The 25,336-nt window shown below is 37.4% G+C and overlaps 1 protein-coding gene across 2 annotated transcripts in view; it reads right to left on the bottom strand.

Annotated features, from left to right (window-relative positions):
* The window catches only part of LOC149234955 (uncharacterized), a 109,627-nt gene that overhangs the window by 58,243 nt on the left and 26,048 nt on the right, over nucleotides 1-25,336 (bottom strand). For both annotated transcript variants that reach the window (XM_089372020.1, XM_089372019.1), the window contains exon 2: nucleotides 25,214-25,291. In XM_089372020.1, the coding sequence (XP_089228146.1) occupies nucleotides 25,214-25,291 (78 nt within the window). The remainder of the gene's footprint in view (nucleotides 1-25,213; nucleotides 25,292-25,336) is intronic.

Here is a 25,336-nt window from a genome sequence, read left to right on the forward strand (position 1 = left end):
CCATTTGACCTCTCCAAGACCAAGACACAAGACCTCTTAGTTTAACCTCTTCTTCCTTAAGTCAACAAAGGTCAAACTACTTGCTTCTCCTTCCTTCTCAGTTATCTTTCAGATCTCGGCTTTTGGATCAAATCTGCAACCCTCAGCCTCTTCAAAAATCCTAGTTGCAGCACGTGTGACGGATGTTGACTAACTTTCACTCCTTGTTTCCCTTCGCTTGGATGGATAGACTTCCTTCTGCAATTCAACTTGAGGACTTGCTTATCTTTATCCTTGATTCGGCTTCTAGGATAGCAGTGATACCTTCGACCCTTTTCTGCAATAGATGATCCTCCTTTCTTCGCACGAGTGGAGATATTTAGCCCTAAACAGACCCAAAGATAACTCGGCTTCCTTTCCTCCTTTCTTCGTTGGATGAGATGGTTCTTCTTGTGATCTTCGCACCTATTTCTTGCTTCAGATTGCTTGACCGCAATCTTGTCTTCAAATGGAGGTCGAGTTGCCCTATATATAGTGATTTTCCCATCAAATAAGTCGACTTCTCCTAGTGACAAGGCTGACATGCCTTTCTAGAAATTTCTTTAGGCTGACTTGAAGGAGATGTTCGAACTTTGAGCTTGGTATTGACTCTTGGAGGGTCTTTTAATGACTCATATACATATGTAACATGCCCAATAAGGGTCTTTCATACATGACATAGACTCAAATGACTTTTATGTCATGATGACTAATTCTAAAGGCTCACAATGGGAGCCTTAATTAAAAATAAAATTCCTTGCTCATGAAACCCATGAGACAAGCATTACAAAAATAAATTTATTTTCTTCTTTACATCAATTACATAAAATCACATGTCATTATGAAGACCGAACCTAGTTACACTTTTCAACACTCCCTCTTAACTAGGGAGGTATTCATAATCCATACAAGGTACTTGGAAATTCTCAATCTGAAGAATTCTCATAAGAAGAGTCAGATTGGTAACCCATCTGTGTAGCATCATATCATCCAGCATTGTCACATAGCAAGGCCTTGACTAACCGCTCTGTCTCTCCACGAGATCAGAGCACAATGCTATCGAGACTAATGATGTATAGACACCCTTATCATTGTCTCTGTCAAAACATACCCCACCCGGGTTCTCTCAGAGTATGTTCCACTAGGACTATTCTTATCTTGGATTCCCAGTCCTCAAAGAATATCGTTTCTCTACGACTACTCTTATTTTGGATTCCCTAACTCATCTTCAAAGCGTATCGGATGCCAGATGTTTACCCAATCCTCCATTCTATCTTCCCAAGTGAAGACAAGAATGATGTGTTTATCTCTCCCTCTCAACTTTGGAAGGACATACCCATTCCATTGAAGGAATGTACCCATTCCTATAAAAGGAATGTACCCAAGCTCCCTCTTAACTAAGGACTTGACCAAGCTCCCTATTGACCAAGGACTGCTTTCAGCAGCTCTCTAGGTGGAGATCATGGGACAACCAGCTACTTGTAGAACTCCTTCCTTTGATGTCATGAATTTTTTTTGGTCATAGAGTCTACATCTTTCGGGACTTCTTCGTAGGGCACAGACCATCCATCACTTTTATCCATGAGTCAGTCATGTCATCATTCCATTCATTGGAGAGTGATCCATTAGTTCATATATGGCCTTCCTTCACGCCATGTTGCCTTCTTCATGCCATGTTTCCTAAAGGATCTTTCATCCTGCTACATGGTCATCGGTATTGGAAGACATCCACTATTCTTCCCTTAGCAACCTTGCATAGGCCAATCCAGATATCATTCAAAAATAAGAAATGGGCATTCAATCATAATTACCTATGTGATGGTCTTTCACCATGGCATCTTCTAATTTGCATCAGCATCTTGCATACACATTGGCACATCTCCAAAAGATATATGTTGTCAAGGGTCTCTTTCTTTTTCAGATTTCATCAGAGTCTTCATATCTTTCATGGAGATATCCTACTCAAATATCTCAATCCTCAGATGTCGATTGCCTTCTTCTTGGCATATTCCACGATCTCTTTCCTTCTTTCTTCACACATTTTTCTTCATGTGAACTTTTAATCAGAGTTACACCAATCACAATCAACAACCTCGTATTTCATATTATGTTGATTTCATCTAGTTAATGTGTGACCCATGCCTTGCTGCATCTTTCAAGGAGGAGATCCTTTCTTTTGATCATGCTCTCAAGATAGAGTATTTATCCATGTTACCTACAACCATATAACATGACTCTAAAAAATCGAATACAAACATACATACCTAATTTTCTTGTAAGTCATCTAGACTTCCTTCAGCAACTTCCTTAATTGAAAGAACTTCAATCCCTTGATCTGCTTCACCTCTTTTGTCATCATACCACCATACCATGAATTCCCACAAGTTGGAATTCTTGATGAAACACTTGCTTCCTTTTGATTGGTGAACCTTCTGATGAAGATTCCAATAGAGGATATTAAGTATCCTCATCCAGCAAATGTTCCCTTTTGACCAATGTATGATGAGCTTTGTGCTAGATGACTTTTCCTTCTTTTTCCCATAAGTGCCACTTATGCTTCTAATGAGGTTACCAAGAGCTATATCCTTCCACAGGTGACTGCCATAGACTTCTATTTCAGTTATTTTTCCCTATGATCACGAGCTCTTGCTTTTGATGCTTCTATGATGCCATGATGCATCCTATCATTTTCCTTAGTGATTCATCATAGCCATATCTTACATCAAAGAGTTTGAAAATGGGAACTTGAAAAGAACTAGGTGAGGAAGACTATCTCAATCATAGTAGAGATCTTTTACTTCCTCTTTCTTGGATTTCTTCCTTTTAGCTTCCTCCACTTCTTCGGTGATATGGGCTTCTTCTCTACCTCTTTTGTTATTGTCCTTCTTAAGCTTAGGATAGTGTCTTTTGTAATGCCCATATTCTTGACATCCATAGGATTGAATCTTAGCCATGTTCTTCTTCTTTTTCTGAGGACCAAATTTTCCAGACTTTCCTCTTCTCTTTGCCATAGCAACATATGCTTGGTTTTGCTCACTGGATCCTACATCAGTTTTTGCCTTTAGTTTGGTTTCTTCAATTTTGCATAGAGACCACAGATCTTGGAATGGAGTAGCTTCTTTCTTCCCATAAATACTTGAAGTAAAGTTAACCCACTCCTCTAGTAGTGCATTTAGTACTATAGTGGTCATCTCCTTGTCAGACATTATTTCACCCAAATCTTGAAGTTGATCCCTTATTTCAGATATCCTCATAAAGTATGAGGCTATTCCTTCTTCTTTTGATATCCTTAGCTTGTAGAGTTCTTGCCTTAGAGAGATAACTTCTCCTGCAGTGCTTACAGAAAACAACTCTACCAATTTGTCATATATTTCTTTTGAGGTGTCGAGTTTAGATACATATGGAATGAGGGGATCCTTGATGGATTCTATGAGAATCCTTTGAGCCCTCACTTCCCCTTTCATAAACTTTGCAAGTGCTTGAGCATCTTCTTTCGATGGTTTGGTGATAGATCCTTTGACATGATCCATAACCTCATTTTCAATGAGATTCAGATCCATCCTCTTCTTCCATGCAAGATAGTTTGAACTTTGAAGCCCCAACCAATTTGTTGCTTTCCTTCCAAAAACACATTTTGACAGATTCAGACATAAATATAATTACTTGTGAAGATGCCTCTTTCACTTGATTTCTCCTTGAATTTGATAATGCTATAGTTAATAGAAAACTTCTCCTTGATAAAGATAGTTTTCTTCAAGAATGATCCTTATCCCCACAAAGAGGGAGATCACTTTAGATCCTTTGACGGTGATGTCCTTGTTCATAATGATGACTTCTTGGATGATCTTCTTCAATGGTAAGGTCCTTGCTTCAATGAGAGGAAATTGCCTTAGAACTTTTGAAGATAATGACAGCGTCCTTGATCTTGCTTCTCTAGGATGAATAGTCTTCAAGAAACTTTGATTTATAGGTCCCTTCAACTTGAGTTAGGCCTTCGTGGTCTTTTGAGGATCTCAACGTGTAGACTTCTTCTTCGATCTAGGGTTTCTGACACTTCTTTGTAGATCTTGACTTCACTTTGATATCCTTTGAGATTTTATCCTTGAGTACTTGTGTGTCCCTTGATGAGATGCCTTGTGCTTGATTTGTCACCTTAGCTCTGATACCATGTTGAGAAATCTAGGGCATAACAATTAGGTGATTTTTGTTCTAATGATCACTGCTCGTGAATGCTTTTTACTTCTTTAAATTAGGATATTCTATTTACTTAGATTATTATAGTGTTCTTCTTCATCAAACAACTACCAATGCATAAACAATAAAGAGAAAAGAGACATAGAATGTAGGTGATCAGCCAGGGCCAAAACCTCTCCAACTTGAGAGGAAAACCTAGACAAATTCTTCTTCTTATAGAGACTTCAATTGATGAACACCAAGACCAGGACCCTTGACCTATTTGACCTCTCCAAGAACAAGACACAAGACCTCTTAGTTTAACCTCTTCTTCCTTGAGTCAACAAAGGTCAAACTACTTGCTTCTCCTTCCTTCTCGGCTATCTTTTAGATCTCGGCTTCTTGGATCAAATCTGCAACCCTTGACCTCTTCAAAAACCCTAGTTGCAACACATGTGATGGATGGTGACTAACTTTCACACCTTGTTTCCCTTCGCTTGGATGGATAGACTTCCTTCTATAATTTACCTTGAGAACTTGCTTATCTTTCTCCTTGATTCGACTTCTAGGTCAGCAATGATACCTTTGACCCTTTTCTGCAATAGATGACCTCCTTTCTTCACATGTGTGGAGATATTTAGCCCTAAACAGACCCAAAGATAACTCAGCTTTCTTTCCTCCTTTCTTCGTTGGATGAGATGGCTCTTCTTGTGATCTTCGCACCTATTTCTTGCTTCAGATTGCTTGACCGAAATCTTGTCTTCAAATGGAGGCCGAGCTGCCCTATATATAGTGATCTACCCATCAAATAAGTCGACTTCTCCTAGTGACAAGGCCGACGCCTTTCTAGAAATATCTTTAGGCCAGACTTGAAGGAGACTTGAGCTTGATCTTGGAAGGTCTTTCAATGACTCATACACATATGTAACATGCCCAATAAGAGTCTTTCATACATGACATAGACTCAATTGACTTTTATGACATGATGACTAATCCTAAAGGCTCACAATGTGAGCCTTAACTAAAAATAAAATTCCTTGCTCATGAAACCCATGAGACAAGCATTACAAAAATAATTTTATTTTCTTCTTTACATCAATTACATAAAATCACGTGTCATTATGAAGACTAAACCTAGTTACACTTTTCAACATGTCCCAACCTCAACGAGCAAGAAACTATTATATCTTGAAGGGGTATCGGAAAAGCATAAAACAAGCTTGTGCTCCTAAGCTATGCACCAAATAAAGAGAAATCATTAAATTAAAAGGCCCACTAGGGGATTGGAAAAAGAAGACCCAAGAAAAGGGTAACTCGCGCCACTATGATTGCTCCCTCCTTACATCATTACGTTCAGGATGTTGGAACCCCATTAGTTGGTCTTATGTCTATTGTGCCTTCCTTGAAGTCTCTCCCACTCCACAACCACAATATCACACACACCTATGGACTAAGTTACCACGTTTGGCAAACAAAATCGTTCAAGTCTGATGTTCGTCGAATTTAATCTCCAATAGAATTTGTTTGATGGGGTTTGTCAAACATCAAGCCAAATTCGAACCCATACATGAACCATTAAATTTCCCTAAATTTCTCTTAACATTCACAGAAAATTCGCTTGAAAGTTGTCCAAAATTTAGTTGAAATTCTTGAGAAGTTCGAGAAGGGTTCAACTTAAAAAAACTACTTTCGAATCAACAATACATTCTACTCTTCACTCTTGACCTCACAACAAGCCGTAACGACACGATCTAAACCTTTAGTCTTGTTCTGAGTCCCAACTACTCCCTTTATTTCAAATCGATCTACAGTGTGCCATTGACAACAATCCAGGACTACTTATATTGGTGTTCATCATGCAGCTGGTGTCATCACGACATGCCCTTGACAAAATCTATGACTGCTCAGATTGGTATCATTGTGTGGTTGGTGCCTTTGCATAATGAATGGGTCTACCTCGTCGAAGTTCGAACAGTGCTACTACTCACGAGTCATTAGTAGTCTCTATCTCTAGTGTTGAGCTAACTTGTTAAGTCATGAGTTAGGCTTTGAGTCGTGAAACCCATCACCTTATTGCACATCGAGGTTTCATAAGTCATTTTGCTCCTCGACTATGGTTTGAGACCAGGGTTTCATAACTAATTTTTCAAATTTAGTAGTATGTCAAACATAATGTTGAATTTTGTTACCAAAATTTTAATTGTCGAAATTTTATCGAACTTCAAGGTCGTCGAACTTGAACATGAACATGAACCAACTAACTTAGCCTACGGTGATGGGCTAACCTAGGAGATGTCACTCCCCTTGGGGGTTGAAAGCACCAAATAAAGTTGTTGACCTGATCTAACATAGGTGAGATACCTTGTTTACAAGCCTTGATCTAGTTAGACAGTTAAAGGTGAGTTTTGTGTAAAGTATTTATGTGCCCTTAACATTAGAAACGGTTCACTATGATGCCTTAATGGTTTCATGTTCATAATGAAGGTGATCTCACTTGATCTTGAGAGGCTTTGTTCAAACTTCAGGTCATTTCACGTTGTAACAAAGATCCCTTGAGGAATAGCTTCATTCTTCCTTAGCACCTTCAAGGGGATTCTTTTCCTTGTTCTGAGACCAAACTTGACTATGTGGCCCCAACGTTGCCCCTCTAGAGATGGGCGTTCAACCCTTAGCAACTTCCACATGATACTACACATCTTAATGAACCTCTAGATGTCGAAACACTAAGCTTGAAAGCTTTGATGTTGGACTATTTGATGATGTGCCCAGATGGACTCAAGACCCTCCAGGTTGGCCTTCAACCTATTTGATGGATTGTAACTTGCTCTGAACCCATATGAGGATGGTAATCACTAAGATGACTTGGGAGAGCTAGCACATTTCTCTTCGATGCCAACAAAAAGAGGTGCCATGTCACTTCCAAATGCATGAAAAGGGTGACGCAAGGACTCTTTTTGATGAAGTCATAATGGACGAGGCAACTTTTTGAGATGCACACATGAATTTTGTTATATTTTTAAAGCTATTTCAAGGTCGGCTTGTGACTTTTGACCTAGTTGAACGCTCAAGTAAACTTGTTTAGGGGTTTTTCTTTTAAAGTCATGAAAAAGTGACTTTTCCCTCATATAAATAGAGGGGAGTCACTTTTCATTTTGATCATCATTCATCATCTCACTTCTCTCTCTTTGGAAGTGTGCACTAGCTCTTGTCTTCTATTCCACTTGGCCACAATTCAAATCTATGGCGTAAATTTGTCTTAGAGAAGGATTTTTGCATGAGGAAGGTTCCTTTAGATAGATTGAAGAGATTCTTGTGAAAAATTTGTAAGTTTATTTCTTATCTTTTATATTTTGCATGCTATCATAGGTGGATTATGGTTTCTATATGTGCCATGGTTAAAATTCTTATATTTATCTTGAAATCTTAATTCTTTGTGCCATGTGAAATTGATTTCCTTGAATTCTTCAAGAGAACTCCAAGTTGTGCATCTCTTAAATTTAAAATCTCCCTCTTAAGGAAGCGACTAGGGTTTGTAAGAAGAGGCTTTTGCCCTTTCACCCACTTCATCAAGGATGTCTCCATTAAATTTGTCCTATGTAACTCCATTGCCCATTTAGATTAAGGCAATAGTCTAGGTAGTGTTGATAAATCTCTTTCTATATCTATTTTGTATTTCTTCTCTCCAAAATTTTAGATATCTAGGGTTAGGATTTCTTTGAAATATTGCTAAACAATAATTCTACTTGATGTGTTATTGCGCTTTCAGTAGGGATTGCATTTAATAATTGGTAAAAAGAAAAATCTAGCATTTATTGCATTATAATACCCTAATTCTAGGGTTGACATCATCATATGTTGTTGTTTTATGCATGTTTCAGCTATAAAAACTCAATTGTGAAGCCTAAACCTTGCATATCTAATTGATAGTCTTGATAATTTATTGATTTATCATTACAAGGCTATTTATTCTAGTTGTTATATGGCATTGCATGCCCTAACATTGAAAATCTATCAAACCCTAACTTATAACAGCTCTCTAATTTACTTAATAGGTCTACAAATAGAGTGCCCTCCTAGCTTCTCCAATACCCTATCCCAGTCATTGAACCTTTCCATCACCTTAAACCCTTCTTGTCGAATATCCTTTACGTGATCTATACATAGGAAATCCTCCCTTGTAGTTTATTTGCCACATAATAGCTGGAGAAAGGTTGTTAAGGTGACAACGATATTCGATCTCTAGTTGCCATAGGATCTAGGTTTGCCTAGTGAGGCTTTGAACTAGGCCTACTAGATATTGCAGTTACGTGATCTATACATAGGGAAGCCTCCCTTGTGGTTTATTTGTCGTTGATAGTTGGAGAAAGGTTGCTAAGGTGACAGTAGTGGTCAATCTCTTGTTGCCACAATGTTTGGGTTTGCCTAGCGAGGCTTTGCTAGTGCACATGAAAATGGATGTTTTTAAATTTAAAAACATGGTTGAAGCCATAATCTTGAATGATAAAATAGAAATGTGAAAATGAGTATAGTATAGAAGTAGCGAGTTTTTTGAATTGAGGAAAAAAAGGTTTATGATTCAAAAAAACAAAAAATTAGGTAAAGAAAGCAGCCCATTTTTATTGAAAAATAAAAATAAAATAATAATAAAAAAAATATGTAGAGGCCATACTGGGTGGCCGACAAGCTGAAAACCAACATAGCTATAGCACCAGACCGGAGCACAGATCGACCGATACAGGGAAAACAAAGTCAGTTGTGTTGAGAAATCTAGGGCAGTGAGATGTGGGAGATTTCTCTATTAATGATAACTGCCTGTGAAGACTTTTTACTTTTCTTAGTTAGATTCTTCTTCAACTTAATTATTATTATGTGTTCCTCTTCATCAAAGAGCTATTAAACCATAAAGAACAATGAGACAAAGGACACAAGATATAGGTGATCAGCCAGGGCCAAAAGCTCTTCAATCTTGAGGGGAAAACCCACCAGAATTCTTTCTCTTCTTATAGACCTTCAATTGACAAATTCCAATAACTTTGACCCTTGACCAAGACCAAGTCACACCTTGCTTCGAGTAGCTTTCACAAACTTGACTTTCAGCAGCTTCTTTTGAAACTTCGACCTAGCCAACAACTTTTTCTGCAACTTCAACCTGCCCAACAGTTTCTTCTGCAACTTCAACTTGTCCAACAGTTTCCTTTGCAACTTTGACTTGACAAGTAATTTCTTCTGCAGAAACCCTAGCCCTTGCACGAGTGAGATATGATGGTGAATTCTTGCTCCTTTCTTCTTCGCTTGGATAGATTCTCTCTCCTAGAGAATTCGGTTCCCAAAACAGCCCTTCTTGATGACCTATCTTCACTTCTGCAACTCGGCTTTGTTGCTGCAATATGTGCCCTAATTCCTTTGCACATGTGGAGAGATGTAGCCCAAAAAAACCCAAAACAACTCGACTTTTCTTCCTTCCTTCGTCTACCTCTTCTTCGCACTTCTTCTTGTCCTTGTGATCGAACTTGCGTGAGTGAAGTGTGTCTCTAAGTGAGGTCAAAATCTCTTTTATATAGGGTTCTCAATGGGTCGAATTGCTCCTTTTGGGTCGAACTTGTCCCTTCATGTAGGCCGACTTGATCTTGCATTTATGACTAGGTCTTGGAGGGTCTTTGACTCATTTTTTACTTAAACAAATTATTTTTACAATATGTAACATGCTCGAAAGGGTCTTCCATACATGACAATGACTCAATAGACTTTATAACAAACCTATAAGCACTCAATGGGTGCTTGACCTAAAAATAAATTTCCCTTGAGCATGAAACCCATGCCTCAAGAACAACAATAATAAATTTATTTATTTATTCACATTAAATATATAAAATGATGATTACATATGTCATTATGAAGACTGAACCTAGTTACATATTTCAACACTCCCTCTTAATTAGGGAGGTATTCATAATCCATACAAGGTACTTCGACATTTTCAATCTGAAGGATTTTCATAAGAAGAGTCGAATTGGTAACCCATTTGTATAGCATCATATCATCCAGCATTGTTACATAGCAAGGCCTTGACTAACAACTCTATCTCTCCACAAGATCAGAGCACAATGTTGGCGAAACCAATGATTTATAGACACCTTACATCATTATCTCTCAAGGAACCACCCAGGTTCTCTCAGAACTATTCTTATCTTGGATTCCCAATCCTCGAAAAATATCAATCCTCTACGAGTACTCTTATCTTGGATGCCCTACCACATTCTCAAAGAGTATCGGATGCCAGATGCTTACCCAATCCTCCAATCTTTCTTCCCAAAGTTAAGACAAGAATGATGTGTCTATCTCTCCCTCTCAATCAGGGAGGATACACTCATTCCTATGAAGGAATGTACCCATTCCTATATAAGGACTGTACCCAAGCTCTATCTTAACCAGGGACTTGCTTCCAGCAGCTCTTTTAGGTGGAGATCATGGGACAATCAGCTGCTTGAAGAGCTCCTCCTTTCAATGTCATGACCTTCTTTTTCATCATTTTGGAGTCTTCATCTTTTGTGACTTCTTCGTAGGGAAACGACCGTCCATCACTCTCATTCATGAATCATGTCAGTTATGTCATCCTTTCTTTCATTGGAAAGTGATCCATTAGTCCATATCTAGCCTTTCCTTCATACCTTGCTACCTTCTTCACATCATGTTTCCTTCAAGATCTTTCATCCTACCACGAGTATCAGTTGTAGATGACATCTACAGCTCTTCCTTTGGTAGCCCTGCATTAGCCCATCCATATATTGTTCAAAAATCAAGAATGAACATTAAATCAAACTTACCTTTGTGATGGTCTTTTCATCACGACATCTACTTGTTGTCACATCAACATCGTGCATACATATTGACACATCTCCAAAAAGATATTACATGTCAAGGGCCATCTTCCTTTCTAGACTTCATTGGAGTCTTCATACCTTTTCCCTGGAGATGTCACGATCAATTCTTCTAGTTCATTAGATGTTGATTTCCTTTTCTATGTGACCATAGTTGCACCTTTCACAATCTCTCCTTACTTTCTTCACATATTGCATCCTAGGAACTTCCATCCATAGTTCCTTTATTTTTGTCAACCACCTCATATTCCATATGAGGACTTATTATGTTGATTTCATCTTAGTCAATATGTGAACCATGCCTTCATGCATCCTTCCAAAGGAGGAGATCCTTTTCTTTTGATCATGCTCATGAAGTAGAGCATTTATCCATGCTATCTGCAACTATATGACATGACTCAATTTTATCAAATAAGAGCATACATATCTCATCTCTTTCTTTTGGTCATCTAGACTTCTTTCGACATTTTCTTTGATCGAAAGAACTTCAATCACCTTGACCTACTTTACTTCTTTTGACATCATACCATCATCCCATGAATCCCATACAAGGTGGAATTCTCGGTAAGGCACTTGATTCTTCCAGTAGATGAACCTTCCAATGAAGATTCCAACGAAGAATCTTAATCATCCTCATCCTACAAATGCTCCTTTTGAATAATGTATGATGAGCTCTATACTAGATGACTTTCTTCTTCCCATAAGTACTATTTATGCTTCTAATGCGGTTACCGAGAGCTACATCCTTCTATAGGTGACTGCTACAGACTTCTATTTCAGTTATCTTTCAAGCTTCTTTATGATGATGTCACAAGCTCTTGCTTTCAATTGTATGCTTCTATCATGCCATCTCCTAACAGGATGCATCCTATCATACTTCTAAAGATTCCTACCATGATAGCTATACAGAAAACTTGAAACGCAAACTCAAAAAGAGCTAGGTGAAGAAGACTGTCAATCATAGTAGAGATCTTTTACTTCCTCCTTTTTGGATTTCTTCTTTTCAGCGTGATATGGACTTCTTCCCTTCCTCTTTTGTTGTTGTCTTTCTTAAGCTTTGAAAAATCTCTCTTGTAGTGCCCATATTCATGACAACCATAGCATTGAACTTTCGACATGTTCTTCTTCTTTTTTTGAGGACCAAACTTCCCTTTTCTTCTAGCCATGGCAGCAAATGCTTGAGCTTGCTCGCTTGATCCTACATCAATTTTGCCTTCAACTTAGTTTCTTCGATTTTGCACAATGACCATAGTTCATTGAATGGAGTAGTTTCCTTCTTCCCATAGATGCTTGATGTGAAGATGCCCCATTCCTGTGGTAGTGCATTGAGCACTATGGTAGTTTTTCACCACTCTATGTCAACTACCCCATAGTTGTACACTTTTTTGCGCATGGATTTCCATCATGTCTGAGCACTCAGATGATCCACATATTCATCATTATCAGCTATATGTACACTGGAGTTTTGTAAACCCATTCTGCATTTTGTAATGTAAATGATCCTAGTAAGACAAATGTATGTAACAACCTAGGTAAATTTATTTTTCTGATGATGATTTATATCCTAGGAGGTTTTTAGTCTCACCGATTCATGTGTGCTTCTAAACAAGGATGATCGAGCCTCACCCCAAAGCTAGGGTGGATTTTGTCGTGAGGATTTTAAATAAGTCCTAGTGTTATTTATTGAGTCTTTGTAAAATTGATTTGGGAATAATTCTAACTATTTGGTTAGATTATTTTATTACAAGTCACTTAATCTACTAGATCATGTTTTGTGTCGCAAATATGGGTAATTATCGAGGGTCTATAACGAACAAGTGTTCCCCCTTCATGGGTTAGAAATGTAACATTTCATGTAAAAAATATTTAGTGCATGGTCTCTCATAGCACCATGGGTAAATATTAAAGGGTTGGAAAAATCAATAATCCCCTCATGAGTAAATTAATTAAAATTTATGGCTAAAATAAATTAAAATGCTAAAGCCAGAAATTTAATTAATTTAGGTCCTAAGAAAAATTAAATTCTCCAACATTTAAAATTTGTGGGTTTTAAAGCTAAGTTGCACAGAAACGGATACGAGAACGGATACAGATACGGGGTTTGAAATAGATACGGCAAATTTTCAAAAAATCTGGATATGGTATGGCAAGAAACGACACATAATATATATATATAGATATATTAAAAATAAAAATTTCACATTTCAAAACCTAGATTAGATATAAACTTTAAAGATTAAAAAGAGTAAATACATATTACATAATCAATATCATCTATGATTCTATTTCTATGATGATAGAGTGAAATGAAAATCAGAGTTCTGTAAACTTATATGATATATGAATCATGATATAAATTATAATCATATATCAGACTTCAAAAAACTTAAAAAGACAAGATAAGCGCACTGTAACTACTTATCAGTCATCCCACAAGATTAGTCAAGCAAATTTTATGCCAAGAGCAAACTTCAAACTCAAAGCACTAATTATATCAGCATGCTGCAATTTTATATCAGACCTTCTAGAGCTCATATGTCAATCAAAAATATGACGAGGTCAGCCCACGAGATTGCTCATAATTCAACACTAAATGCAAGGAAGAGAAGCAAATATATAGTTTGATGCTAAAGTTTAAACACATTAAAAGAGATGCCACTGTGAACAAGAAGCTAGACTGTTGTAGCCTACATCAGACCTCTACAATTTTTGTATCAGACTACTAACAGTAAAGATTAGTCACCAAAACTTCTATAAAATGATAGCCAAATGCTTCACAATTATAAAATGAGTGTTCACTGTTATGTGACTAATTTAGAGTATGTTTAGGGTTGTTACTATGGCTTCTTTTGATGATTAAGGTCTGTAATAAATTTGTGGCATAAGATAGTGAACAAATGGCTGACAATGGATGAAAAATAAGGCTATACAAGCAAGGGGGGATATCACTTCAAACAAAGCAGGAGATAACCAAACTGCTTTCTCTATGTTTTAAAGATACATATTATATCTCTATATACTTTAAAATTTTAAATCAGTCCCTATAGAACTGGACACTCTACATTGTAGAGTCTTTGAAAAGTAGTAAAACTGTAAAACTTTATGACCATGGTCAAATGACAGAAGTATAGCAAAGGAGTGGAAAGAAAAGTGTTCGTAAGGCTTCCAATCTGGTTTCCAGGACAACCAAATAACTGCATAGAAAAGCATGGAAATTGAGTACTACATTCATCTGGGACAACACAGTTAGCAAGTAAAGTTTAAACAAATAATAGTTTACATGCACATTAATTTGATGACTTGAATTGTCTTAAGCCCCTGTTTCAAGAAAATTCACCTAAACAATTACATCTTACAGGACATCAGGAAGAAAAGCTTGGAGTATTTCTCAACTCAAACTATGATACTTTTTATTTATTAGCCCCAAAACACTGCATAATTCTATATAGAAAATGGCAAATGGCAAACAGCAAATGGCAAATGGCAAACAGCAAATGAAATGGCAGCAAATGGCAAATGAAATGACTTGTTTTAGCCTTTAGGTTTGCGTAAGTTTAAAATTAAAAAAAACCTGGTTAGTTGTGTTGTTCCCGGCTAGCAAATACGGCGAATCCAGTAAAACGTTTTTTTTCAGACAAAACATATCATGAAATTGGCATACGTTTTAATTTTTTTTAAATACGTTTCAACATTACCCAAAGCGTTTTAATTTTTTTTTAAACAGCAGGTATTTTTTACAAAAACACCGGTTGAAAAAAAACGGCCCGTATCCAAGGAAAAAAAAGGAATAAAAACGTTTTTTTGGCGTTTTTCTGATCTTTTGTACCCGGATCTGTATCTGAAACAGGAAAACGCCATTTTGGGGGTTAGGGTAGCCGTTTCTGGCAACTTAGTTTTAAAGTTTTTAATTTTTGGAGGTCCTCGGCAATGGGAATATTGAAAACTTCAAGATATTTTGAACCCTTGGGCCATAAGAGTTAAGTCAAAGTCAACCTTTTGCAGCAATTAACTCAAAATACTCATTTTTTAGTTAATTAAAAAGAAATTAAAAGTGAAACTCGAATTTCCTCAAAAAACAACTTTATTTCAATGGTGATGATTAAAAGATCATTTCATATTCATCAAAAATTGAAATTGTTTTGACAGGGATCAAGCCAACTAGCCGTTGGAGACTTTTTCTATAAATGAAAGGCCTCTCTCCATTATTTGGATCCAATTTTTCAATTGTGTACTTGCTCTAAAAAAGATCTTGTAACCTTTTTCTAGTTAATAAAACACAAAGACTTTGGGGTTTCAGATTGTGGTGTTCCTCTTTCAGATTTATGTGGTAATATTGTTCTTAATACTTTGTTGCTTTTATTTGCATTTGCTGGTTAATAGCCTTTGAGGATTGATCTGTGTACATGTATCTTGCACAGATTTCTGGGTTTTTAGAATATCATTTTGATTTGATAGAAGTAGCAGGTATCTCTATTTCTTGATGATTTTATGATCATTTTTAAATCTCTATTAATCTAACAATCAGATCTAAGTGTGCAGAAGTTATCATTCGGGATTTGGGCGTTTGGGGAAGTCCTCAGTTAGACCAACTAACTTTCAGTTTGCAGAATCTAAAAAAGCCCATTGTCTTTTTAATTTTTGAAGTCATTTTATAGAATGTTTTACTTACAGGGTTTTTCTTAGGCTTGTGCCTCTTTAAAATTTCAAACTTATTTCTAAATATTGTGCATTATTTGTTTAAATATGGCTAATAGAGGGCTTTGATCTGCAGATCTGCAGAATATTATTGTAGATTTGTAAATAACAAATTTCTAATTCATTGGGGTTCTGGGTATTTTATATTTTTGCATATAAAAGTTTTGGGTTTTTATCTTTTGTTTGTGCAGGAACACTTTCTGAAATTGCAATTGATACTTTTGGATTCCAGAGAGAGATTCAAGCCCCGGAGGGCATCTCCATTTTATTTGCAGGTTGAGGAGAAATTTTGAAAGGATCGTGGGAAAAATGTTTTTAGGGCCCTGAGGCCCTCCTCTCATTTTTGGCCTCCCTCCTTCACGGCAACCCATACTCCTTATCCCTCCAACCTTACGGCTTCCACCCTCAAGTCTTCCCTCACCAAAAAATTTGTTCCTAAATTTTTTTCTAAAAAAAATCTTTTTAAATTTTTTTTTGAAGCTTTCCATTTGGAATTGGAGGATCTCCAGTGATTTGGGCAGCATAACTCCAAGTGGCTTCATGCTCCAAGTGGCTTCAAGCCCCTAAGCACTGACCGGTGCACACTCTCTAACCTTTCCTCGTTCCATTTTGAAAACAAGGTTAATACTAGCATAGATTTGCAATTAACTGGAGTTTAGCAGCAGATTCAATTTATATTTTTATTGTTGTATAATTGCAGAAATAAAAGTTAACTTCAGTAACTTTTGCAAACAATTTTCTGAAAATTGTTTTAGTTTTTAGATCAAATACATCAATAGATCAGCAAGAATTGAACTTAGAAATTTTTTGAATTTAACAACAAATTTAATTTACATTTTTACTGTTGTATAATTGTAAAAATAGAAGTTAGCTTCAACAACTTTTGCAAACAAATTTCTGAAAATTGTTTTACTGATGTTCAGTAGTTTATTTCTGAGTTTTTAGATCAAATACATCAATAGAGCAAAAAGAATTAAACTCATAAATTTTCTGAATTTAACAACAAATTTAATTTACATTTTTATTGTTGTATAATTGCAAAAATAGAAGTTAGCTTCAGTAACGTTTGCAAACAAATTTCTAAAAATTGTTTTACTGTTATTCAATAGTTTATTTCTGAGTTTTTACATCAAATACATCAATAGATCAAAAAGAATTAAACTCAGAAATTTCTAAATTTAACAACAAATTTAATTTACATTTTTACTGTTGTATATTTGCAGAAATAGAAGTAAGTTTCAGTAACTTTTTCAAACAAATTTCTAAAAATTGTTTTGTTGTTGTTTCGTAGTTTATTCCTGAGTTTTTTAGATCAAATACATCAATAGATCAGAAAGAATTAAACTCGGAAATTTTCTGAATTGTAGTTATCAGTCTGTCATTTAAAATTTTATGTTGTTATACATAGAAATTTATGAATATTGCATGGTTACAAGATTGTTATTTTAGAATATGTTGTTGGCTCTAACATTTGATATAAGAGCAGATTACTAGATTGATATTTCATTAATGTGATCTGAGATTAAAACATTTAGTTTAAATTTTTAAGTTCATTTGTTTTTACATGCTTATGCAAATAGGACTAATCTAGATTTACTTATGCATCTAATGAGCTTGATTGAATATTTCATACAAATGAATTTTTTAATTTAAAAGTGTTTTATTCCAGCATTTTACATTTCAGTCCATTGTGCATTTCAATAATTATTTGTGCAAATTTTACATTTTGCAGTGTTGGTATAAGTACTTGCTTTCACATTTAGATCACCACCTTTCTAAGCCTTAAGTTGAGTAACATTTAATACATATTTTAGAAATAGTTTTAGGCCCTCATTTAACTAAAATTAACCAAGTCCCTGCATCTCACATAGTTTTAAGTTTTGCATTTGCATATGAGACAGTGGAGTCTTTTCAGCAGCAGTTTCCCATGTTTTACTTGAACCTTATTTTCTTCGCAAGATAGTTGACTCCACAAGGCACTGGTATCACTTTTTTCAAATCATTTTGAATCCTTAAAATATTGTGCAATCTAAAACAAGTATTGGTTGCTTAGTTGTGTCTCCCAGGTTGGTTGGTTCCCAACTAATCTTTCATTTTTCCATTTCCGTAGGGCCTACCCCCCTTCGTCTGCTATTGGGAGACAAACTCAAACGGAGTGAATGGGGACCAATGTGACAGCCCCCGATCTGAGCCATTGTCGCAGTGCCTAGACATTTTATGCGACAATAGTGGTCATTTCCTTGTCAGACATTATTTCTCCCAACTCTTGGAGTTCGTCTTTTATTTCTAACACCCTCGTAAAGTATGAAGTTATTCCTTCTTCTTTTGATATCTTCAGCTTGTAGATTTCTTGCCTCAACGCGATCACTTCTCCTGCAGTGCTTACGGAAAACAATTCTACAAGTTTGTCATATATTTCTTTTGATGTTTCTAATTTTGATACATAGGGAATGAAGGGATCCTTGATGGGTTCTATGAAAATCCTTTGAGCCCTTACTTCCCCTTTAATGTACTTTGCAAGAGCTTGAGCTTCTTCCTTTGGAAGTTTTGTGATTGAGCCCTTAACATGTTCCACAACTTCATTTTCTATAAGATTCAAATTTGTCCTTTTTTTACATGCAAGAAAGTTTGAAGCCCCAACTAATTTGTTGCTTTCCTTGCAAAAAGACATTTTGATAGATTCAGATGTAGACATAAATATACTTACTTGTGAAGATACTCCTTGATGAGAATATCTTCAGCCTGCTACCTTCTTGAATTTAATGATGATATTGGTAATAGATTACTTCTTCTTGATGAAGATGTCTTCTTTCAAAAAGTGATCTTTGAGCTAATGAAATGGAGCTCACCTTGAATCCTTGATGATGGTAACACCTTTGTTCTTTCCTCCCTTAGATGAGTAGACTTCAAGATGCTTCGGAGAGTAGTTCTTTCTTGGAGATAGGGTCTTTGAGTTTTCCTTCTTCAAAGTGATGATTGAGCAAGGTTCCCAAGAATGTTTTAAGTGTAGATGCCTTCTTTGAACGAACTAGGGTTTTGACTTCCTTCAAGATGATGATGTGATCCTTGTCCTTGAGGTGCTCTTGGGGTGAGTGGCCCTTCTTGATGATTGATGCCTTTGATGATCTATTAGTACTTTGGTACTTGATTGTCCTTTTATGAGCTGCACTCCTTGACTTGTCACCTTATCTTTGATACCATGTTGAGAAATCTAGGGCAGTGAGATGTATGAGATTTCTCTATTAATGAACACTGCTTGTGAAGACTTTAATTTTCTTAGTTAAATTCTTCTTCAACTTAATTATTATTATGTGTTCTTCTTCATCAAACAACTAAACCATAAAGAACAATGAGATAAAAGGCACAAGACATAGGCAATCAGCCAGGGCCAAAACCTCTCCAATCTTGAGAGGAAAACCCACCATAATTCTTTCTCTTCTTATAGACCTTCAATTGATAAATTCCAAGACCTTTGACCAAGGCCCTCCAAGACTAAGTCACACCTTGCTTCAAGTAGCCTTTGCAAACTTGACTTCTAGTACCTTCTTTTGCAACTTCGATCTACCCAGCAGCTTCTTCTGCAACTTCAACCTACATAGCAGTTTCTTCTGCAACTTCGACTTGCCCAGCAGTTTCTTCTGCAACTTCGACTTGCCCAACAGTTTCTTCTGCAACTTCAACTTGCCCAGCAATTTCTTCAGCAAAAACCCTAGCCCTTGCACGTGTGAGATATGATGGTGAATTCCTGCTCCGTTCTTCTTCACTTGGATAGATTCTCTCTCCTAGAGAATTCGATTCCCAAAATAGCTCTTCTTGATGACCTATCTTCACTTCTGCAACTCAGCTTGCTGCTACAATATGTGCCCTAATTCCTTCACACGTGTGGAGAGATTTAGCCCAAAAACAAAACCAAGAAAACTCAACTTTTCTTCCTTCCTTCGTCTCTCTCTTCTTCGTAGCACTTCTTGTCCTTTTGATCAAACTTGAATGAGTGAAGTGTCTCCAAGTGAGGCCGACGTCTCCTTTCTATAGGCTTCTCAATGGGTTCAATTGCTCTTTTTGCGCTGCCTTGTCCCATCATGTAGGTCGACTTGATATTTGCATTTATGACAAGATCTTGGAGGGTCTTTGACTCATTTTTGACTTGAACAAATTCTATTTACAATATGTAACATGCCCGAAAGGGTCTTCCATACATTACAATGACTCAATAGACTTTATAACAAACTAGAAGCACTCAATGGGTGCTTGACCTAAAAATAAATTTCCCTTCAGCATGAAACCCATGCCTCAATAACAACAATAATAAATTTATTTTTTCTTTTCACATTAAATACATAAAAACATGATTACACATCACTATGAATACCGAACCTAGTTACATATTTCAACAAGTTGAATGTGGGCAACCAACAGCGAAGGTTCAAGGCACAATAGTGAGGGGTCAACAGGCCATGAAAAAGATCGTTGTCAGTAGCCGACAGGAGAAAGATGCAACAAAATCACACGCATAGATCGTCGACCACGAGATCAACCACTAAGAACAAGGAACAGTCGAGCCGAGACCGCAGAGTGACTGCCCACAAGACAGGGAGATTCAGATAGCGAGTAGTTAGAAGGGTATAGTCAACCACAAAAACACAACACCCGCAACAGAATCACGCACACGCAAAGAAACAATCAGGTGGAGCAGCAAGGAAATATTCGCACTAGAAAAGTTCAAGGTCACAGGCCAACAAGATGGCACAGGTTGCAAGGAGATACAGTGGTCAAAAAGCACCGTCGACACTAAGGACTGGGCAGACAGTGTTTAATCGAGGTTTGTCAGCTGATATAGAGTCAATCCAAGCAACAAAATGTAGCAAGCAATCGATGTTTCCATTATAAATACGACATCAACTCTATACGCTGCCACCAATCGAAAGCAAGAGGAGCTCAGAGAGCTGGTTGTGAGGGGCTGATTTTTTTTTTGTTCAGACAAGGTTATTAAAAAAATATTGCTATACTTCCAAGTGTCTAAGCAACACTAGTGATTTCCAGACAGGGCGCAGGAAGGCTCTGGAAGTGTGCAAGAAGTCTCGAGCAGTGGGCAGTAGGCTCGGGCAGCAAGCAACAGTCTCAAGCAACGGGCAGCAAGGTTGGGAAGCATGCAAGGGTGAGAAAATTAATCGTTGGTTAGTTTGACAGAATAGCTACTAGGCTATGTTATGAGGATAGGTTGGACGGGGCAGTAAATTTTCGCCCGTGGAAGGAGTGGATTGTTCTATTATTTCAGTAGGAGTTATGGGACATCATGGAAAAGATTGTCATAATTCCTGCAGATCTTACGCAGTTCGCTGAGTTTAATAAGAAGAACACAAAGGCCAAGAGAATAATCTTGGACTCCATTAGAGACTATGTTATACCTAATGTGACAGGGAAGAAGTATTCCTATGAGATGTGGGCATCTTTAGCCAAGTAGTACCAGAGTACAAACCAAAATAGGAAGATGATGTTGAAGGAGAAATTGAGAAACGTCAATATGTTTGAAACTGCCACAGTTGCATCATACCTAACCAGGATCACTTAGATTAGAGATGATTTGGCAGTAGTGGGGGGGAGGACGAATCCAGTTTCTGGCTCGTGTTGTAGAATTAATGAGGTAGGTGGTGCATAGAGAAGACATTAGAATGAACATTTGTGAACCTTAGTCTGTTGCTTATCAGCTGCTCTACTCAAAAGTGAACTACTGATAGTTCCTAGTTCTACAACTTGCTTGGTCTAGAGAAATTGACTTTGTTTTACAAGAAGCAGAGGTGTTCACTATGACCATTAAGGAAGGGTATTTATATTTAATGGTGGTATTTAGTACTTTATATGGTTAAGTTAAAAAGAGTCTATGGGGTAGCTCAACAGGTTGCGCCAACGTTGCTGAGCATTTGGCTAGGTCCGTGACAACAGATGCCTGGTTTGAACCCCGCTGGGTGAAGTGCACTAGTCTAAGCTGATAAATAAGGATGTCATCTATCAATGTGGGGAAGAATCCATTTTTTTTCTTGTGAGGTTTTCCTTGGAAAAATAAATAGTTATGTTACAAGTAAACACTGTAACAAAGTCAATTTATTAGAGTTTAGTTTAAGATAGACATTGAAAAATTTCTAATTATAGGAATAGCAAGAGTTACTCCATGTACCCACATAAAATATTTGTTTTGGGAACATGAAGTTGTATTATTCAAATGGCTCTCTTTCTCATTTTCTGGTGTACATTTTCTGCTGTTGTTCTATGTGATTACTGACCTGGAAATTAAAATGTTTACAATTTTTTCTATATTTCATGTTTCTAACTGTTTGTTTTTAAATACCAAGTCTGATTTATTTCTCTCCGGAATTGTTTTATACCCAGAAAAATATTTGTGCTCAAATAAATTCTGAAACTGCTGGAAAATAAATACTCTGGTATTCATAAATTCACAATAAAATTATGCAGCAGAAATTAATAGGAAAATGAACCACAAGACAGCAAGAATTTTCAGGTTTCTGCCCAACAAATCTTCCTTCACTTTTATTAATTAGGGGCTTGACCCACAGAGAAATACACGGAAACTAGAGCAATAAATTGATCCTGGATATGGCCCTCTAGATTTTCAGCCTAAGTGAAATTCAGCCTGTAGATATTGGCTGCTATGGAAGATAAATTGGCTTTGGCAAATGTCAACCTGCAAATTTCAGCCCTCCTGGCTGTACGGCCTGCACACTGGAAGTCTCACTTTCATAGCTGAAACTCAGCTTCCAAGTCTCAGCCCTCCAGCAAACTTGGCCTCCAAGTCTCAGCCCTCTAGCAAACTCGGCCTCCACACAACCCAGCTGGAAAACTCAGCCTTCACCCACAGTCTTGGCCTGCACAAGAATCTCAACCTCTCTCCTCCAACTCTCAGCCTCTCTCTCTCCTCAAGCTCGGCCTTCACAAATTTTCCTTCCATAAAACCCTTTCCGCACACCTTTCCTTTCTCTCCAGTCACTGAGCCTCTCACCCCTTGAATAAAAGCGCTTCCTCAATCACAATGTGTCTTCACCTCTCCCTTAGGCCTCCCTTAGGCTTATTTTATAATTTCATCTTGAGCTAAATCCCTTACCCTCAATCTCCAAAGAAATAGATGGCTAGCATTAATTCCTAACCCACTTGGATCAAAGATAGAGAATAGATATGAGTCACTTAAATAATTGAATTATTTATCCTTACAAACTTAGTCCAATAGCCAACATTAATCAATTAAATTAATTAATGTGCTTTTCCTAAGTTAGACTTGGGAAAGAAATCATAATAATCACTTACTCCTCTCAAGCAAGCACCTAAAAAGGCAATCTGACATCTTCTGCATGCAAAGACACCAAGCCTGTGCAGAAGCACCTGTCCAAGTTAATAACATCAACACTAACTATATAAAAATAAAAAATATTACTCCCTGTATCAGGTGTCAAGGAGGGGATCGGTGGCGAAGGGCATGGCCACCACTCCACCAAGCATAAACGTGGGGAGCATGGTGCAGCCCTCCCCCCGTGTTAATTAATCAAGTTACACAGGACCTAGCACATGTTCACACAACACTCCATACAAATGACAGAGGGTATACATCATTGGGTTTCAATGCCTGAGGATTCGGCATTCGTTTCAAAGTGCAGATTCCAGAAATGCAAGAGGAAACATCCAACACCTGCTTTGATTAATAGTATCAGTCTAGTGCACCATGAGAATTCATCATTCTGTGAGGTAGAGCACATTTGGTCTGTGTACCAACCAATTCTGGCATGAGCCACGTTCTAAGCTCCGATTCGGGTTCAATTATGGCAGTAAATCAATGATATTCATGGGCTCATGCTCTCACATGTGGATTTCATTGCAGGGCAGCACGAAATTCTGGTTTAAATTATCAGCTCAGGGGTGAACCGTGAAATTCATTGTTAATATGTTGTTTCTATTTGCATCCAAGCTCCACTCCAGCTTTTCAGTCTGTCTTTCAGTTACTTCACCCCGGGTCAAGTGTCTACTGGCTCTTTAATTGCTTCCTTTCGCCGTTCAAGTCCTGCCACCTTCTTTTTGTTCCTCGCCTTCCTCCTGGGCTCGGCATATGTTTGGCTGTGAAGGAGAGTCCCGCGCCTCCTCTGTTTGATGTCTTCCTGAGTTGGCTCCAGACTAGTCTAAACTCTCACACCTCTCTAGCCCATCCTTATATTCATTCCTTGTCTCTTTAAGTTACATTTTGAGCCCTCCCCTCCCCCTACCTTCCTCTTGGCTTTGCCCATGCCCATCTGAATTTCGATCCCGATATCCACTTGCTAGGTAACCATGCCTAGACAGTGACCTAGGTCCAGAAAAGGAGTGGCTTACTATCATGACATGGGTTCCCAAACTCAATTGCATGCACAGGCTTCAGCAAGGTGTTACAGAGATCATACTCCACCTCAAATTCAAGAGGAAATAGCTGAGGTGGAAAGGGAAATAGCTGTCGAATGTGGAAATTGCAGGTGACTTCACTGACTGAATCTCAGATGTCGAGCACACAATGGGAAGACTTAATCAATATATGTACAACATAGATATCTATTGGCTTGGGAGAGTCCTTCTGGGAAGAAACGAAGCTCAGGAAGAAATGTTGTTGATGTTAGATGAATTGCAACTCACAACTAAAGGACTGGATCGGCCTCTGCAAATGATTGAAGGCCACCTGGGCCTCCCTCTAGATCCAGGTTGTTCACCAAGGAGAAGCAAAGAGCCCATTGCTGTTGAAGAATCGGACTCTCCCAAGATGGGTTGACGAGTTATGTTCACTCTACTGCTGTCTACTTTTATTTTTGGTTTTCTAGTTTTTCAGCTATGATAGCTAAAGCAGGCTACAAGCCTCATAGTACCTATGTTGTAATTTTGAACTCTCAAAACAATGTCAATTTTTGGATGCTGAAAATGTTTTGCCACTGATCTGGTTTCCCTAGTGGCAGACCAGGGCAAACCAGCATGTCTGTCTTATTCTGTTTCTAATGAAATGAATTAGTTTTAACTTTTACTTGCAAGAAGAAAAAACGAAAATATCACAGTATTGTCTTTTCCCCATTCCTAAAATTTTGAAGGTGCCATTTCAAAAACTGTAACTGTTTCCCTGTTTCAAGTTACTTAGAAAAGAACTGTTCAAACATGATTTTATTGCCTGAGACCAAAGTTCCATATGCTGTTTTAATCTTAACACAGTTATGTTTTTATTAGGATTCACAAATTATCTGGGCCAAACTTTTGCAGCATAATGAAAGAAATACCTGGAAGGTGAATCTCCGATTTAAAAAACATATTAACATGCATCTGACATTGTATATTTCCATCAGCTACCGATTGCACAAACTAGATCAGTAAGACAGCTTGTTTTGATATCCAGCCTTATTCCTATGATATGTTTGAATCTGTAACTCCTAATATCTTACCATATCTGTTTCAAATTCAGGGCCAAATTCATCCGGAGGTCCTTGCATGCGACAATTTCCTTGAAGTATGGGAGTTACCTGCAGAAAATTAATGCATGAGGTACAACAAAATTACCGTAATAA

The sequence above is a fragment of the Pinus tabuliformis genome, chromosome 8 (genome assembly GCF_031772625.1).
Source record: "Pinus tabuliformis cultivar Carrire ecotype Pingquan chromosome 8, CPIR1, whole genome shotgun sequence".
In the NCBI taxonomy this organism is placed as follows: Eukaryota; Viridiplantae; Streptophyta; class Pinopsida; order Pinales; family Pinaceae; genus Pinus; species Pinus tabuliformis.